The 20,020-nt window shown below is 38.3% G+C and overlaps 1 protein-coding gene across 1 annotated transcript in view; it reads left to right on the top strand.

Annotated features, from left to right (window-relative positions):
- Positions 1-625: 625 nt before the first annotated feature.
- The window catches only part of tfa (transferrin-a), a 31,514-nt gene continuing 12,119 nt past the window's right edge, over positions 626-20,020 (top strand). The window contains exons 1-18 of the mRNA XM_052129374.1: positions 626-769; positions 858-1,009; positions 1,151-1,253; positions 1,874-2,056; positions 2,592-2,727; positions 3,573-3,628; positions 3,790-3,950; positions 4,165-4,312; positions 5,746-5,894; positions 5,992-6,088; positions 6,527-6,553; positions 6,695-6,856; positions 7,639-7,789; positions 7,928-7,995; positions 8,107-8,294; positions 8,639-8,795; positions 9,083-9,117; positions 16,985-17,397. Coding sequence (XP_051985334.1) covers positions 733-769; positions 858-1,009; positions 1,151-1,253; positions 1,874-2,056; positions 2,592-2,727; positions 3,573-3,628; positions 3,790-3,950; positions 4,165-4,312; positions 5,746-5,894; positions 5,992-6,088; positions 6,527-6,553; positions 6,695-6,856; positions 7,639-7,789; positions 7,928-7,995; positions 8,107-8,294; positions 8,639-8,795; positions 9,083-9,117; positions 16,985-17,397 — 2,423 coding nt within the window. The 5' untranslated portion in view covers positions 626-732. The remainder of the gene's footprint in view (positions 770-857; positions 1,010-1,150; positions 1,254-1,873; positions 2,057-2,591; positions 2,728-3,572; positions 3,629-3,789; positions 3,951-4,164; positions 4,313-5,745; positions 5,895-5,991; positions 6,089-6,526; positions 6,554-6,694; positions 6,857-7,638; positions 7,790-7,927; positions 7,996-8,106; positions 8,295-8,638; positions 8,796-9,082; positions 9,118-16,984; positions 17,398-20,020) is intronic.

Raw genomic sequence — 20,020 nt, forward strand, 5'->3', positions numbered from 1 at the left:
TCCTATTAAAGAGGTCACAAGGTATATATTTCAGTAACTATAAGATTTTGAACTAAAAGTCCAGTTGCATAAATACGTTTTCTCTAGCAGTGGTTATCTTTGTTCAAAATTGTGTTAAATTAGGATAACATTTGTGCTTTCTGTCCTCCAAACTAAATGTTCAATATAATATTGCTGTGACAGATCTTGGTTAAAATATATTAACATTAAAATCACACTATATTAAGACATTAAGAGCCGACTATATAATGAATGTAGATTTTAAAAGAAAGGTTGAACTTTGCTTTCAGGACAGGGACTTTTTCCATATACGTCAGGTCGGGGCATGTTGTCACACGTGTTTTAAATGTTAAAATGGTTTTAACATGAGATGCGTAAATTCAGAATTCTGGTATTAGTAATGGGTAACTATACGGTCACAATAATTTAGCTACATTTGCTTTATAAATGATATTTCAACACATTCTTTAATAAAATCCTTTACTAAATGTTTAAAGAGGACATGTTAACATTAGTTTCACCAAAGAATTTCCACATCAGAAAATGTCCACTTTGCAGAATGTGAGCTGGCACACAGCCTGAACATGTAGATGTTGAGAAATCATGAGCAAATGATGATGGTCATCATGTCTTGTGTTTGCCTGACTCAACCCACCAGTGTTTCTAGACCTCCTATAAAAAGCAAAGTTTCTCTTGTCACCGCCTGCTGAATATCTCCGGTGGAGACCCAATATGAACAGTCTGCTCCTTGCGTTGTTGGGGTGCCTTGGTAATTCCAAATTCACTTTGATTTCATAGTCATTTTCCTTATTCTTGTTCAATCGTTGTGTTTAACACTGTGGTTTTTGTCTTTGCAGTTTTGGCGCTGCCCCTAGCCAGTAGTCAAAAGGTCAAATGGTGTGTGAAGTCAAATAATGAATTAAAAAAATGCACAAAACTTGCCAGCATAACACAAGAGCTTGAATGTGTTAACCAACCGAGTGTGACTGATTGCCTGAATAGCATTAAGGTAAAATATACTTATTCTACCTCTTTTTCACCTTGGTTGTTTTGTGTCCATCTGTCCTAGAAAATGCTGTGCCTTTAAAATTATTGGCTAGTGAAACAAGGAGCAGATTTTTGTTTTCATTTAATTGTCTTTGATTGTCAGTCTGGTGGAGCAGATGCTATGACTGCAAATGGAGAACAGGTACACCATGGTGGACTCGTAAACTATGAACTGAAACCGATCATCGCAGAGAAGTATAAAAAAGGTAACTAATAAACAATTATAAAAGGTTAAATGATATATGTTTATTGTAAATAAAGTGCCATTTATATCAGCTATACATAAGCTTTTGATGGATAGAAATCTACCACCTCATTCATGTTTCAGTCAAGAAAGTCATTTAAATACATGGTTGCACTGAAAGAAAATCAGGGGGGATTGTAAAACTGTGAAAACATCCTGTAAGTGCATTAAATAGTTTGATCAAACAGCAGCTCTCCAGATATCGGTTGATAAAAATATTTGATTATCATTTTCTTATTCTTCAAATAATTACAATGCACACAAGTTAGAATAAAACTACATCAGTTATACAGCATTAGTGTGATGTATATACAACAAGCTTTTTGTGGAGATGAATTTAGTTTTGCATTAAATTAAACATTGCTGTTCTAGACAGTCAATATTATGGTTAGTATGCAGATACATCTTCTAGAGGAAAGATTTGTAATAAATGTTTTCAGTGTTACAAATGCCTCTTGTATTCAAATTAGTGCGTTCTTTTACATGTGTAAAATGAGCAGAGTCTCAATTATTAAGTTTACATTAGTTTTGTATTGTGTTTGATCTGTTATTCACCTCCTCTAAACCCCATTTCCTCTCAAGAGTGCTGTTATGCTGTTGCTTTGGTAAAGAAAAACACTGGCTTCACGATCAATGAGCTAATTGGGAAGACGTCCTGCCACGGCTGTTACAAATCACCTGGAGGCTGGAATATGCCTATTGGAAAACTGGTTTCAAAGTCGATGATTGAATGGGAGGGTCCTGAAGATGAACCTGTGGACAGGGGTGAGTGTGGCCCATTTGGGGAATCATTTATAGATGCTATTTGTGGTTATGTGAATTATTTTGTGATTATGTATCACTATTTAATGGGGCACAGGGAAATTGTGAATGTATATTAAAAGTTTTTATTACCAATATTTGGTGTAATCTGATTACAAATTAATTAGTTACTATCAAAAAGGTGTGTAACGCATTACATTTTAAATTATTGTAATCGTATTACAGTTACCGACTTAAAAAAATAATATATATATAACATATATTTAATACATGGATTACATTTATATATATAGTCCCAAGTCTATTTGTGTTTCTGTGACATTTGAAGAGTGGACATTTTGACAGAGTGTATGACTTAGTATTAATAGAGACATTATTTAAATTTTGGAGTGTAAAAGTGTCTTAAAAGAAAAATAATTAGTAATGTTATTACTTTTTCAATGAAGTAATTTGCCATTTTAGATAATTAGTCATTTTTAGTAGATTATTTTTGAGTAACTTGTAACAACACTGTAAATTACACATTTCTGTTTTACAGCTGTGTCAAAGTTCTTCTCATCTGCCTGTGTTCCTGGAATATCAAAAAACAAATATCCAAATCTGTGCCAAGCTTGCAAGGGTGACTGCTCCTGCTCATCCAAAGAAGACTACCATGGCGATGATGGAGCCTTCCGGTATGATCCACAGACGTTCACTTTCACATTTTTATACAATCGACAATATTCTAATATTTGTGTGTGGGTGCTTTGGGGCTTAAAACCAGGGGAGATATTTATGGTGCATATACAGCCATGTCAGAAGTAAGAGTAGTATGGGTAGTACACCATTCTGAGCTCAGCCTGTCATACCAAAACCAGAAGCCCACATCAAAATAAAAGTATTTTCCAAAATAACTGGAGCAACATGCAATCTGTTACTCATACAAATCAAATCAACTACTTTAAAGGGGTCATGACATGCCATTTGTATTATTTCAATATGTTCCTTGAAGTTCATTATTAATATTAGTGAAGTTTTTTGCATTGTCAAATATTTGTAAAACACAATAATTTTACATCCTCATTTTGCCCCTCTGTCAGAAACACTTGGTTTTGGTGCTGCTTCTCCTTTAAGACTTTACAGTAAACACTGTACACAAAACACTGTTATGATTGTCTCTCTGCTCTTGATTGGCCTGCTCTCTCTTTGCCATCTCACTACTACTGGGCGGAGCTTCGTAAGTGATCAGGTAAAGTAGGCGTTGATTTGTGTATGTGCAGGCGGTCCGATGCAAATATCTACCACAGTGTGACATTTTGGCAGCTTGGTTTCAACAAATGCTCTTTTTGTAGTGAGGAGGAAGTTTTGAATTCTGAAACATACAGTATGTTGTTGTAGTGCAATGACCTCTTAAATTTAATATGATTCATGTCCTGACCCCTTTAACATAAATTAAGAAATATCTACTCCGCATTCATACATAAATGTATCTTAATATATTTGACTCTAACAATGTTTTAAACTCATGGATCCTCTCTAGGTGCTTGAAGAACGATGGAGGAAATGTTGCCTTCGTTTGTCACAATGTAATCCCAGGTGAGTAATATCTCCTGCCAAATAGCACCAATTTACTGATATCAATGTTATTGATTATGCCACAAAGAATTGTTAAATGTAATGACATTTTGATTGGTGGCAAAAAGTTCTGATTTCCAAGCCTTTCATGTAAAACCTCTTCTCTTATCTGAACTCTTAAGTGGGTGAGAGACCGAACTATGAGCTGTTGTGCATGGATGGCAGCAGAAAAAGTGTGGATGATTACAAGAGTTGCCACTTCGGCAAAGAACCCGCTGTTGCTGTCATAAGCCGCAGTGATGCTGATTCAGAAAAAATTTACAATATTCTTTCTAAAATTCCGGTATGACATTTCAATGGATGATACTGACTTCAACTTTAAATTGCATTTTATTATATTATTTCTCAATAAAGGCCCTATCACTTCAGCTGTTAACAATATTGGTGTAATGAAAGGAATCAAAATGTAAACAGATAATCTTGTTGCTGATATTTGACCCCATAATTCCATCCAACATTCAACAAAATTTTGAATGCTCAACTTTTGTGCTAAACAGGCTTCAGATCTTTTCTCATCGGAGGCGTTTGGGGGAAAAGACCTGATATTCTCCGACTCTGCATCTGGCCTATACATCTTGCCTAAGAGCACAGACTCCTTCCTCTACCTGGGAGAAGAGTATTACGAGGACATGCATGCCCTTATAGGTGACATACTATTGACCCACACTTGTGCTAAAAACAAATTTATAATGTAAACAGTAGGCCCCAAAAGTATTTGAATGTCACCACATTAAATTATATTTTTTGAAAGAAAGAGAGCACACTTTTCAACCAAAATATATTATTTCTGATTGTTAAACTTGGTGGACCATGTTCGATTGTCCACATCCACTAAAAATCACTTTGAAAAGTGAAGTTAGTTCTGAGAAAAGGTCTAACATCATTTGTTTGCCGAATTCACTTAGTCTGATATTTTGTTTCCAACACAGTGACCTTCATATATTTTAAGTGTGCCCTCAGTCAGTGTCTAAAGACTTTTTGTGGCAACTGTACATAAATGACTCAATATGATCCATAAAATGTTTTCTCCACTATGTATGCTTATTAAATGTTACAATTTATTTTTTATTTGAATTTCAATGTGTCTTTTTACTCCACAACTGTTAGTTTGATGTTTTTCAGTATATCTAGTTTTAGTATTTCAGGTTATATAAAGTAAATGCATTAACTGCTAACATGTAAATATATTTAATGGCATTAAATTAAAGGTTTGAATTTTATAAAATGCTCATATCAAAATCTTAAATTAATTTAGGGATATTTAATTTGAGTCATGAAAATGTATTTTACTTTAGATTCAAATTTTCCAATTCTGCTAGTTTTGTTTTAATGTTAAATGGGATCGTTCACTCAAACATGAAACATCTCTCATCATTTACTCACCCTCATGCAACCCCAGATATGTATGACTTTCTTTCTTTTGCAGAACACAAACAAATATTTTTAGAAGAACATTTCAGCTCTGTAGGTCCATCCAATGCAAGTGAATGGTGACCAAAACTTTGAAGCTCCAAAAAGCACATAAATGCTGCATAAAAGTAATTTATATGACTCCAGTGGTTAAATCTATGACTTCAAACGCTATATGATAGGTGTCTCTAAAAACTGATCAATATTTAAGCCTTTTTTTTTGTAACTTTAAATCTCCACTTTCACTTCCACATTCTTCTTTTTTTCGATTTACATTTCCGCTGGTCAAAGGTGGAGATTTATAGAAAAGATCTGTGTCAACCACACCTATCATATATTGCTTCTGAAGACATGGATTTAACCACTGGAGTTCTGGTCACCATTCAGTTACATTGTATGGACCTACAGAGCCGAGATACTCTTCTTAAAATCTTTGTGTTGTGTAGAAGAAAGAAAGTCACACTCATCTGGGATGGCATGATGGTGAGTAAATGATGAGAGAATGTTAATTTTTGGGTGAACTATTCCTTCAATGTTTTCATTAACTTTCCTTTTAGTTTTTGTTAAATATAATAACACTGCCATTATGCAGTTCATTATATTTACTTGAAAAACACGAAGAGTGTGTGTAGATAGACTTCGTCTGATGGGTGATATTTTCTCCTTAGACGGGCCAAAGAAACCTCCACCCATACCTCGTAAAATTCAATGGTGTGCTGTAGGACACCTCGAGCAGCAGAAGTGTGACAGTTTAGGAATCGATCGTTTGGAGTGTCGACGTGCACAATCTGTGGATGAGTGCATCAAGATGGTCAAGGTATTGTTGGATCACATGGAAGGGCAGTGATTGCAGGTTGATATGCTGACCCCGTTTAGATTCATATTCTCTTTGATTTGAACCTTGTCTTTTTAAGAAAGGGGAAGCAGATGCTTTTGCAGCTGATGGTGGGCAAGTGTATAATGCTAAAAAGTGTGGTCTTGTTGCAGTCATGGCTGAGCAGTATAATGCGGGTAAGAATAAACAGAACACACACTCATTCAACGCTTAATCTCATTTAAATGCCACCACCACAGACAGATTAATGCACAGGCATTCTGGAAAATTGACAGACCACCAGGGGGCCCAGATGAGCTACAGAAACTGTGTTTATTTATTAGAACTGTTAAATATTTAATCAGTTATTTTTAATTTATGCCAATAATAGGCAGACATTTTTTAAAAAAAGTGACAAACAAATTATTTTATTGACATGCCCATGGGCGTAGAAGGATCGTGACCTTATTGCTTTCAGTGTGGGCACTGATGTATAAGCCTGCTTGGGATATGCTGACATCATGATCCTTCCCTGTCTACCACCTCAGATTGACCATTGTCTTTGTTATATGCATATTTAAAGTCAGAATGTGTGTTTGACTGTGAAACTTAAAACTGTATCCACTCCCTTTCAGAAAATTGTCGTCTGAAAACAAAAGGAAGTAAGTATTATTTTTCTCACTTGTGTAAGTGCTCGTGAAGCACTGTTCTGCATCTTTTGATGAATTTTCTGCCTATTAATCTGCTAAGCCCTTCAAGTGTATACGCCTATCCAGTCCTAAACTTTCATTCTGTGTGCACAGGTGCTTCGTCCTATTATGTTGTGGCTGTGGTGCATAAGGGTTCAGGTGTGACCTGGAAGAACCTGAAAGGGAAGAAGTCCTGCCATACTGGCCTGAACCGCAATGCTGGTTGGAAAATACCAACAGCAATTATCTGCATAAAAACACAAATTTGTGACCTCCGTGAGTATTCTGTGCACAGAAGTGAGTTTGCAATCACAGCTGGTTAATTCATTCAATTCTTATTTCATTAAAACATGTTCATAGTAGGGCTATCGATTTAACATGCTAATTTACTGTCATTTAATTATATGGAAATAATGTGTTAATATAATTAATCATGTCCCTGACACAGACATAAATTGCATAAAAATAATGTTCCTACCATCAGAGCAATTCAAGCTTGATGCACAACCTTGATGTTTCTGCGAATTTGTGGCAGTAGGGGACAGTCAGTGCAACTCCAGTACGACCAAAGCACCTTAATATTTAACATTTTTAATTATGTGATTCCAGAAGTTTTAAGAAATGTTCTTCACCAAAAAATGGTCATAGAAGGGAGTTGTTGAAATAAAATAAGAAATATGTTTACAAGTTATACATCTTTTGGAGCATTTTAAGTTAGATTATTTTAATAAACCTTATTATTATTATTATTAACTTCTCTTGAGGCTCCATTTTAAGTTTGCCGAGACCTGCTGTTTAAGAACCACTGGTCTAAATCCTCCTGTTTTGAGATGGCACAACTTTTCTTTTCTAAACACAGAGGAAACAAAGATAATATGATATGTGCCTTGATTTGGTATTCAACCATCATCACAGGAGGAAATGTGAGGTCCATCTTTAGTTTGATATAGAACTGGACCATCACTTTGACAATTAAGAAATTCACATTGCAAGAATTGTCATGCACTGTTCCTTTGTTCCTTCTCTTATAAACATCAAGTTTTATGTTAATTTCTCAGACCAGTTCTTCAGCAAGGGCTGTGCTCCTGGTGATGATCCTTCTTCAAACTTGTGTGAGCTGTGTAAGGGCAATGGAAAGGCAGTGGGAAATGAGTACAAGTGTGAAGCCTCTTCTAGAGAGTTGTATTATGGCTATGATGGGGCTTTCAGGTACTGGACAGCAGTTAGTCACACACAATGGAAATGTCCTCTTTGAATTTGAGTGCTGACTCCACTCCATAATATAATGCACTTTATGACAGTTTGCTGCTAATTGTCTTTACTTTTGTTTTTGTAAATCTCACATAGATGTCTTGCGGAAAATGTGGGTGAAGTAGCTTTTATCAAGCACACTATTGTTGCGGATAACACAGATGGTTAGTGTGATTTAAAGTGATTTGAGTTCATTCTGTCCCACAGTTAAAATATGATGTTTCTTCTGGACCAGTTTATCTAACTTTCCCTCTCTCACTGTTATACCTGTTTAGGTAATGGTCCAGTTTGGGCTAAGGGTCTGAAGTCAGAAGATTTTGAACTTATCTGTCCAGAGTCACCATATAAAACAGGAAACATCTCTGAGTTCGAAAAATGTAACTTTGCCCTTGTGCCAGCTCATGCTGTGGTGACGCGGGAAGATGTTCGTAATGATGTGGTGTCCCTCCTGAAAGATGCTCAAGTGAGTTCACCGCTATTCTGTGCAGGTTTTCCTGATCAATCACAGATTTGATGTTAGAGGGAAAGCATCAACCAGCTAATTGGTCCTTTATTAATGTCTCTGCACATTAAGCTGCGGTAGGTTTATCCATTGCAGCTCATTAGCAAATAATGGGCAACATTATTATAATTTACAGTAGGTTCACAGTACAAAGTATTTAAATCAGTAACTTTTGTGTTTTTAGATCAAATTCATTTTTTAGAAACAGGCGATTCTTCTCTAATATGGTCCTAGGTTCTTAACCTTAATTATATCTAATGACTTGATCTAAGGTTTTAACTATCTATTTCTCTCTTGTATTTTAGGACAAGCCCTTGTTCAAGTCAGAAGGTGGCAGAAACCTTCTTTTCTCAGATTCCACTAAATGCCTTGAAGAGATTACAAAATCCACTGAGGAATTCCTGACTCAAGAGTACATGAAGATAATTGAAAAGAACTACGAGATTGACAAGAATAAACCAGGTATAGAATGAGTCCATTTCAGTTTTGGTCATCAATTAATTTCCCAGAATGTCTGATAAATTCATAGTCAAAAGCATGTTTGGAGACCTTGTTATAAGTCCAAAATCATTTTATGTAGATCTGAATGCTGGAGAATACAAAAAATCACTTCAGAACCTTCAATTGCAGTGAAATAATGTTGTAACCATGTGTGCATTTGACTTTTATGAAACAAATACAATACATTTCCAAGCGTATTATAAAGAATATTCACACAGTGATTGATTCATATACGTTTTTCTTTACAGACCTGTCGCTGGCATGCAGTTTAGATAACTGCAAAGTAGAGCAATAAGTCCCAACATGTTTCCCCTGACTAAGAAACATCTCTGAACAACTGGAGTATGAAAGAAAATATCAACAAAATGTTATTATGTTTCTGTCGTGTCATTACAAACAGGTATCTAATTATGATCCACAAGAACTACAATACTGGTTTCCACTTTGTTTTTATTACAAAAAAAGAAATAAAAAAATTATAATTCACAAAACCATGTGTGAGTGTGTTTCATACAGCCAGACAAATGTAAGGCACTAAAAGGTAAGATTTATAAATTATTATTTACAAGGGTATAACAGTTTGTCAAACTACTGTAAGAATATATATTTGGTTGTTTTGGAAGATAAATGCAATCCATGTGGGAAGTTGAGAAGTATATGATTTCCCATTGCTATATTGAAATCTGTCATGCTCTGATCAGTAAAACAGACCGGTTCATTCGATAGATTTGTTAGATTTTACATCTGCTATAACAAATGCACAGTTTCAACAGCCAAATCTCAAAGCAGCAGCAATATTATCTCATGGGATATTCACTCAATGTCTCTTAAATGCCATTACCAATTCTCCTTTCCCAAGCTGTCAGATTGGAAAATGGTAGTTTAGTGCTAGTGCAGCAGAAAGTTTGAGACAAATGTAGAGTTAACCCCGAGGTGCTTAGGAAAAGTCATTATTCAAATAATTTGGTTGACGAAATTGGATTTCCATTCGTTGTTATATCTCATCAACCAGTTGGGATATTTTATTTTTCAAATATCCCAATAGTTTGGATATGTTCATTTTTAAGAAGCCATTATAGTATGTTTGGTGTCTCAACAACCAAAATGTTCACTTTATTTCCGTAACCCTGTATTATTGGACACTTTCAGTTGCAGAATAAACTAGATAGATCAAGTTTGCCAAGATAAAACTTGATGTTGGCTTGACAAAGCCTTGTCGGAAGGTTGAAGGTTACAGATAGATATACACACACACACTATCTTGTTACTCAAATGCTGAAAAGCAATGCCTTCTCCGTTACTTCTAAAGTGACCTTTTCAAACTAGTAACGAAGGCTCTGGCTGTCTCAAAGCTAGATGCTGAATTTGTGGCAGAAGTGAGCAGTTCCACTGTCAAGAGCGTTTTAGGGAAGAAAACCAGAAAAGATCTTGATATAAAACCATGAACAGTGTCTTAAGGTTTGGTATAATGGTATAATCAGAATAATTGTCTCCGGCCCATTTAATTATTGAAAAAAGAATCCTAATGCACGCAAACTTTTATCTGATTATACGTGGCTGAATTACCACCTCAGTGTGTGCATTACATTTTCTATAATTCAATGGTCCATCGTCATTTATTCCTTAAATGTTGTAAAGTGTTACCAAAATACTACTTTCATATTCTCCTCTCTCCTTAATACAGGGTACAGTGTTTGTTAATCTTGTTTTTAAAATGCTGTCTCATCTTTAACCAAGCCTTTGTGTATCCATAAAGTAAAGTCAATGTCTTTTTAGCAAATCCGTTCACTCAGCGGCCATATTTGGATTGTTCATGGGAAGCTTTTTTTATAGGTAAACAAGCGGCATACAAGTGCAGAACCTACATACTTGAATGGGGATAGATCGAAATCTCTAAAACGGCTGGTGAAGATTACGATCAAGGAACATATTTCAATTCAGCAGTAAAATCTTACAAAACTGGTATCCCATAGACTTCTTTACCTTAGATTATGCTAACAAATAACATTTTCCCAGCTAGTATAGCTAATGCAGCATGCACATTCTTGAGTTGATTGACAGGCGAGGACTGGATCTAAAAGGTACAAATCCAGAGCAGAATAAACATGCCAATTTTCACATGAATACCTTTATCTGACTACAAACAAACTACAAACAAACTAAATGACAAAAAACTGCACACGTTGTTCCTGTTTTCTACAATTGGTGTTTGAAGACAAGGAGTGCTTTTGTTACAACATGCCATGTCACCATACCAGCAGTTGTAACACTGCCCCGGGACAGTTATAATGTGCTAAATAAGGCATTATGCATAACTTAAATGTGTATGTGTCCCACTTGCATATCGCTGCATAACACGGCCCCCTTTGGCATACTGCGGCAACGTTTCATGGCCCTTTTAAGCATATCGTGGCCCCCTTTGTCATATCACCAGATTCTCCAGATGGCCAGTCCACATCTGTTAGTAAGTATCACTTTCAATGGCAAAAACAGCATTCTGGAGTTATGAACGGGATTTTCAGCTAAGTGTGGTTGAGTGTTGCTTTGTAAGCATTGGAACATTATGTGAAATATAGAATAGTAGTCAAAATATGCCACAGAAACACTATGGGACGCCTTTGAGACAAGATCTGGGATTGATATAAAGGCACAATCCCTGTTTTCTTTGCTAGACCTTTAAAGTTGAAAAAGTCTCAAACATTTAAACCACCCACATTACTATACTATGCTCATTTGTAAGGCCCATTCTGAAAGCTGTCAGTTTGCTATTTGCCTCTGTATCACTTCCATTTTTCTGCTTACTGGTGGCAAATCAGGTAAAATTGGACTTTATCTTTGTGGAGCGGAGGGGGGCGGGGCCGGGTCGGAATATCGCGCGCCCGGTCCCCAATCGGCCTGATGAGGCGCGCGAGGGATAAAGGCGGCCGGTGACGATGGTTCGAGAGAGAGAGAATTACGGGCATGTCCGTCATGTGTGTGTTTGTGTATGCTTTTGGTTTAAGTTTCTCATTAAATTATCATTTATGTTGACAAGCCGGTTCTCGCCTCCTCCTTGCCCATCCTTTAACTGTTTTACATTGGTGCTGAAACCCGGGAAGGAGGAGGGATGCCCGTCGCAGAGTCCTCGAAACTGTCGTCCACCCAGGGGAGCGCCGCTGCCATCTGCCGGGTGACGGAGTAGCCCGACCGCCCGGATGCGGGGTACGGCCGTCGTCCGCGGGGCAAGTGGGGACTGGATACCCCTACCGCCTGGAGCGAGGGAGCCGCTGCCCGGGGCGGAGGAGTGCCCTGCCGTCCCCAGAGACGCGGAGGGGTCGAGGGAAAACCGCCGTCCGCGAGGGGAGGAGGGAAGAAACTCTCCGACTGCCCGGAGCGGTAGAGCCGCTGCCAGGGGTGGAGGAGTGTCCCCATTTGCCGCCAGAAAAGCGGAGGCGCGTTCTACCCGCTTGGGGTCGACGGTTTCACTCCGGTTCGCCCGGGGTTGGAGCGGCTGTCGTCCGCCTGAGTGTGGAGGAGTGTTCGAGGACCACGCGACGGTACATCAGAGAACCGGTGAGTGAGCTTTTTCTCTCTCTCCTCTCTCTCTCCCTTTCGCACCGTGTTGGCCTTTTCCCTCGCCTATTTTTTTATTTTTTTTTTCCCTCCTGTCTCCTCCCAGGGCGAGGAAGGCGGGGATGACCACGCGGGACGCAAGATACACCCCGCCCCAGGGATAGGGGGGGGTGTACGTCATGCCGGTGGCACACCGGCCTGAGATAACGCCGGGAGGAGTGTGGAGCGGAGGGGGGCAGGGCCGGGTCGGAATATCGCGCGCCCGGTCCTCAATCGGCCTGATGAGGCGCGCGAGGGATAAAGGCGGCCGGTGACGATGGTTCGAGAGAGAGAGAATTACGGGCATGTCCGTCATGTGTGTGTTTGTGTATGCTTTTGGTTTAAGTTTCTCATTAAATTATCATTTATGTTGACAAGCCGGTTCTCGCCTCCTCCTTGACCATCCTTTAACTGTTTTACAATCTTAAACAATAAACCCTTGTTCAGCATGGATATCCACTCAGGACACACTAGATCAGTTTAGATGCTAGAAATATCAGGGATTCAAGAAGATAAGATGGTTAAGTTTCTCCTGCCATTCAGGTACACAAACATACCTAATGATTGAAGTTTGACTAGCAAACAGCAAAGTCAAGAAAAAGTTACAGTTAGCCTGGAGCAGAAAAACTGCTACATATTCAAAATGATTTAGAAGAACTTGAGATGAAACAAATGAGGCAAGGAACATCAAAGAGGTCTAGATGACAGCTGTGGTTTAATACAACACTCAATGCTTCAAGGACAAGAAACTGTATGTTCACTCTGAAGATCAATAGGGTCAGCCTTGAGATGCAGTCCCTTGTGTACATGATGTAGCATTGTGTCATAACTAGATTTATGACAGCTTGGGATCACAACTAATGAATTTATTTCATCACAAGAGAATTCTTTTCCCAACATGGTATTCCAGAAATGTATGAGGTTGTTACTCTAAATCTGACATTGCCATAAACAAAAACTCTTGTTTTGTATATAAAAAATTAAGTAAATGGACTGATGAAATAATCACACCTAACTATACTGAATTCTGCAACCTGAATGTCAGTCATATTTATTATAGCAAAAACTCCACTGAAGCTTAATTTACATATCTAGATTTCAGGGTGTCAGATTCTTTAGATGGAAGGCTCAGATGATGGGTCAAATGAGGCACATTACATGGTAAACAGCCGAAAACATCTAGAAAAATATATGCAATCCATATATTGTTGAAATAAGATACTGATTGAAAATACTGTTCCTTCCATGTTAAACTGGATTACAACTCTGTTTTATAGTAATCTCCACACTTTCAGGAGAGTGAAAAAGATGAATATGATTTTTTTCCACTGGGTTGAGGTTTCTTTTGCAGACACCATTTGAGGAAGAGTCTTTAAAGGGATTTTCTGGAGGGTGAGACACATGAACACCTCCAGAGACATGCTGGATGTGAAAGATCCAATCTGAGCTGAGATCAGGCTTTCACAGAATGCTCTCAGAGTCCAGTGAAGTGTGAAACATCTGAATCAAAAACAGTTGTCATGATAACGCAATACCACACAGTATTGCTCTTATTTACACTTCATCTGGAGTGGCGGTGGTGTAGTGGTCTAAACCACATAACTGGTAAACTGGTAATCAGAAGGTCACTGGTTCAATCCCCAGGTTGCTCCGGGGGGATTGTCCCTGTTATAAGTTCTCTGTAAGTCGCTTTGGATAAAAGCGTCTGCTAAATACATAAATGTAAATCTGACTGCAGCTCTTGAATAGAACACAAGGCTGTAGTTTGCTTCTTCTAGCTCAAGAAATCTCCTGTTAATAAATATATGGGCTGAGGGACTAACAATCAAGTAATCTTTGTTTCATATTTGTGTTCATTTCACATTTAGAGAGAGTTTTTAGAAAAAGTCAGAGTTTAACCCTAGAATGCGTAAGTGGGTCAAAAATGTGTAATATGTGTTTATGTGTAGTATGCAAGTATAGAAAGTTGTCATCCAGCTTATGTAAAGTGGTTGCCATTATACCTATTACACGGCCAGTCCTCATGTAGCAACCTGAGATTAGATGACTAGTTCATGGCAAGGACACAATGGTCATAGCCCACTTCTTAGTGTATTTGAACCTGCAAGTTTTCGGTTTTTAGTATGCCTCACCATTACAAAGAACAAATATAGCTACATTGAGTAAAACAGAAATATAGTCTCATTTGCCAATATAGAGTATATAAGACTGTTTAGAATATTTTATTTCTTTTTTTGTTTGTCTGAGAACAGAAAACTTTCTACGCTTTTTTTCCACTCGAGAAGCATGTTGGTTAAATACTATCCCGACTACTGCCTACTATATGCTAATGAACTGGCTGCATGACCAAGGAGATGACAGATTAGAAGAGGGTCCATTTGGTGATTGAATCATGTCACAAGTCACCAGAGGTCACCGTCAACACAAATTGTTAATCAAGTTGACAATCACATGTAATTAATAATGACTTACTCTTTGTGTATTGTGTATTTATAGTTCCCATTTTTAATGTTGAATTGCCAATGATTCCCAATATCAATTCAACTCTTGTATTTATTCAGATTTTTCCCTTGTCTAATACATTTACCTGTTTGTTTGTTTGTTTGTTTGTTGTTGTTTTGATTAGGGAAGGGTCTACTTCTGTAAGGATCTCCTTTTTGGGATGCTATTCTCTTCCAGACCAGCAGAGGGCGCTCGTCCTGTACCTTCCATGCCATGTTCCTCTCCCCTATTGCAGATGGCACTAACACCCCTTACCCAGTTCAACCATCCACTCATTAACCCTCATTCCCTTCACCTGTGCTTAGCCCAATATAAGCCTGCTTGTTTTTCACCAAGGTGTTCAGTCTTGAGCCTTTGTACCCTGTTCCTCCCGTGGTCAGCCCTCAGCTAAGTTTCTCTCTAGTTGCATTATTGATCATGTTTCTCTTTGTTTCTCAGTTTTGTGGAAGCTCGGCTTACCCAGTTTATTTGTAACTTTTTGACCCTCGTGTCTCTTTTGTTTAACAGTTTTTTTTGTACTTAACAATTCTCTGCAATTAATTAGCTCAGTGGTAGAACACCATTTACTTGAGCCCTGCAGACCTGCCACAACTTAATCCAGTGGGCTGTTTGTTCTCTTTGTTTTAAAGGTTTATGATGAGCCTTTTTTATTATTTGTATTTGTTCCTTGAGATTCACTTCTAATATTAGTTTAAAAAATTGTCATATTTGTAAAACATGATCATTTGCCTCCCTAATAATGGCCCTCAGTCAGAAACACTTGAACTGGACTTCTTACTATATCGTGAACTATATCTTTACCCATTGTGCTACCGTCATGCTGATAGCATCATCTTCAAGATGTGGTGAAGATTACAGAAATGTATCTACTGTTATTTTTTATACTGTGTGAGTTGCAGTTTTTTTTTTTTTAATCAGGGGAACCACTACAGTAAATATAATATACGTTGTGGCAAAAATGATTTATGGCCTAATTGGTGTACATTTGACCTTTTGATACCTGTCCAGCAGTTGGCAAAATGTGACTGTGCCATGGGGAATCTTGTATAGAATAATGGTACTGGCTAAACATCTACAGAGACATTGTGTCAAATATGAAATAACCAAATCTTTAAATCAAATTGTTATGATCATTTATAATTACGTCGGGACATTTTTCTGCAAATGGTTGTGTTGTTTGACCGGCCTAAAGAAACAAATGGCTGCTGTGAGAGATTTAACTCTGCATGACCTATAGTAACCCTTATGTGTATTGATGGGGCCTTATGTATAGTAACCCTTATGTGTATTGATAGGGCTGTGTCAGTCTTTTAACTTTCAGAAAATACTCTTGAACTAACTCTGTTCATTTTACATCGCTCTTCTATTGCATTATGTTATAATAGTTTATACAGTTTTAAAATACTGTATTGTACTGCAGTGGACATCTTGCAAACGCACAGAACTGCCCTGCTGCATCTGCTAAATGTAAGAATTGCAATAAGACAGGACATTTTGCACAGTCAGTCTGTCGTTCCGCTCCTACTCGTTCAGTACATTCAATTGAATTACCAGAGGTCTGTATTCTTAATCTGCCTGGAGCAACTGACCGTTTGATGTGCGATGTGACCATAAATGCTACACCCATGTCTCTTCAACTCACAGTTGACTCTGGTTCATCTGTGTCCATCCTGCCGAAACAATTGTATGAACAGCATTTCTGCTCTGTGGCGTTACAAGCTCCTACTGACCGTTTAGTTACTTATTCACAAAATTTGGCTGTGTAAAGACTCTGTACCTCCTGTCAGACTTCTCTGTGAGAGATGCTGTTTCCACAGAGCTAGATCAACTCTTGAATGCAGGCGTAATCGAAAGAATTGACTCATCTCCATGGGTTTCTCCGATTGTTGTGGTCCAAAAGAAAATGGGGGGGGGTCCACATGTGTGTGGATCTGCGAGGACCCAACAAGGCTGTTATAGTAGACTGCTACCCATTGCCACATATGGAAGAGATGATGACATTACTGCAAGGTGCATCTGAGTTTTCGACTATAGATTTGAAAAGTGCATATCATCAGGTACATCTTCATGAAGACAGCAGGGACCTGACAGCATTCATTACACACGAGGGCCTCTTCAGATTCCGTAGGGTACCTTATGGCTTGGCGTCTGCTCCATCTGCTTTTCAGAAAATGATGGTTGTCATTCTAAAAGGAATTAAGAATGTTGCAAACTACCTAGATTACATCATCGTCTGGGGACTACAGGAGCATGATCAAGCGCTAAAAGATGAACTGCAACGTCTCAAAGATGCTGGATTGATATTAAATGAGTCCAAGTGTCAATTCAGAAAGCAGAGCTTGAAGTTTTTAGGACACATTGTGACTGCACAAGGTATTCAGCTGGATCAGGAACATCTCGCCGCAATAGTCAATGCACCTGCACCATCAGATACTGTTCAGTTACGTTCTCTGCTGGGACTCCTCTTATGGTACAATAAGTTTGTTCCAAATTTTGCTACAGTAGTGGCGCCTCTGCGCGCATGCCTGAGGGACGACAGTGGACTGGTCTGATGAAGCTCAACAAAGCTTACGCTGTAAAAACAAATTCTGTTGTTTTTACAAAAACAATCTGGCAGCTGTGGTTGCCAGAATAATTATGTAAAAAAATACAGTTAAAATGTAAACCGTTTTATAGGACAACCTGTACATTTTACAGTTTCAAATGGTTATAATTTACATGCTGGCACTGTAAAAAAAAAAAAACATTGTTAAATTTACAGTTAAGAAAACTCACAAACATGCTTCTGAAACTGTTATAATCTATTTATAAGGTATTTGTTAATATCACCTTAGTAACTACAGAAGGGCACATGATGACATGAAGTTCATCTAAAGTGGCTCTTCCAGGAGCAAAGACCAATAAAAATATAAAGACAGTGCTCAGTATCACTCACACAAACACTAAACACCATCATGGTAACACATATGAGATATAAATAATGCAGTAAACATTTACATTTATGCATTTGGCAGACGCTTTTATCCAAAGCGACTTACAGTGCAATTATTACAGGGACATTCCCCCCGGAGCAACCTGGAGTTAAGTGCCTTGCTCAAGGAAACAATGGTGGTGGCCGTGGGGTTAGAACCTGTGACCTTCTGATTAACAGCCCTGTGCCACCACCACTCCATACGCCACCACCACTCCATAGTAAACATGAACTAAATTACATCAAATATAACACAGAACACCCCAATGTACGTAACTGATATTAAAAATATTATGAAACATAACTATTCCCATAAAATATAATGAAATGTAATGGGTCATGCAGGGAATTGTGGGAACACCCGACTACTGTTTTTTAACTGTAATTTTAACAATAATTTACTGTAAAAAAGTACACGTACTCTCTTGTTCTTTTTACCATTAATTATACAGGAAAATCTTACTTTTTACATTTAAATTATTACATTTTTTACATCATTTTATTGTAAAAAATACTGTATTGTCTTTTAAAATATATTAAAACATTTTACTGTATATTTTACAGTTAATATGTGTTAATCAATTAACATTTTATTTCTGTAGTATTTTTACAGTATTTTACAGTGAAAATGAATGACATTTTTACAGTGTAGCTGAAGTCAAAGAGCTACTTGTACACAGTCCTGCTCTTGCACTATTTGACCCGGGGCTGCCAGTGGTCATTTCTACTGACGCGTCTGATTACGGATTAGGTGCTGTCTTTTCACAAATAGACACTGATGGTCAAGAACGTACTGTCCAGAACGCTCACCCCAGCCGAACAGAAATACTCCACTGTTGAGAATGAGGCTCTGGCATGTGTTTGAGCAGTAGAGAAGTGGAGGACATACTTATGGGGTCGCAGATTTACTTTGCGGACAGACCATCAAGCTTTAACTACACTACAGACCACAAAAGGGAATGATAGAGCTGGCATGAACATAGCTCGGTGGGCTGCTCGTTTGCTCAGTTTTAACTACACGGTTCACCGCGCTGGATCTGAAAACCACACGGCAGATTGATTGTCACGCCTGCCCCTGCCTCTTGCTTGAGATGCAGAGTCGGATATACAGAACCTGAGTTTGTTGCTTTACTGTTCACGGGTTCAACTGCCATATCTCAGGATGAATTTGCTGCTGCCTCTGCTCGTTGTCCTGAACTATCTGCACTGCGTACACAAATTGTGCGTGGTTGGCCTCCATCTCCTGCTGCTTTGGATCATGTTCTACGTCCGTACTACAAACTAAGACACGAGTTCAGTGTGCAAACTGATTTTGTGTTCAGAGGCTCTCGGCTGGTGGTACCTGGTGAATTGCGTGAGTTACTGGTTCGCATTGCACATGAGGGTCATCAGGAAAAGAAACATCGCCTACGTGAAATTTATTGGTGGCCCAAAATGGACACACTTGTGACAGACAAAATCACTGCCTGTCAGTGAAGCCTTTCTTTGGATAAGATTTTACTGCGTCTGTTGCAACAAAACAGGTGATTTCGTTTCTTACCTCTGTCTTCAGACACGGCAATACTACAAGTGACAGTAAGTGACAATTTGCCTCCGTTCACTTCGCCAGAGTTTGCTGCATTCCTGAATGAGAGAAACATTAAAACACATTTGTACGTCTTTGCATCTCCCTGCTGCAAATGGAGCTATTGAACATTTCCACAGAGTGCTTAAAAGTACGATTCAATCAGCCATTCTACAATCAGCACCATGGAAAGTAACAGTGACTGACTTGCAAATTTACCCTGCTACACCACATGCTGTGAAAGGTATTTCCCCTTTTGAATTACTCCATGGAAGGAAAATGCGCACCCGCCACAATGTTCTGAGACCTCCACCTTCTTGTCATGAGCATACACAAATGCAGAAGTGTGTTTCAGCACGGCAGGATGTCATGAAATCTCGCTTTGATCATAAGTATCAAGTACGTCATTCTTCTTTCCGAAAAGGGGATAAAGTGCGCATAAAGAAGCCAGTACACGTACCAAAAGCTCATCCAAAATTCACTCCTCCAGTTGAAATTAAGGAAAGAATTGGCCCTTACACTTACATCTTGGAGGATGGAAATAAGTGGCACGCGTCA

The sequence above is a fragment of the Xyrauchen texanus genome, chromosome 6 (genome assembly GCF_025860055.1).
Source record: "Xyrauchen texanus isolate HMW12.3.18 chromosome 6, RBS_HiC_50CHRs, whole genome shotgun sequence".
Taxonomy (NCBI): Eukaryota; Metazoa; Chordata; class Actinopteri; order Cypriniformes; family Catostomidae; genus Xyrauchen; species Xyrauchen texanus.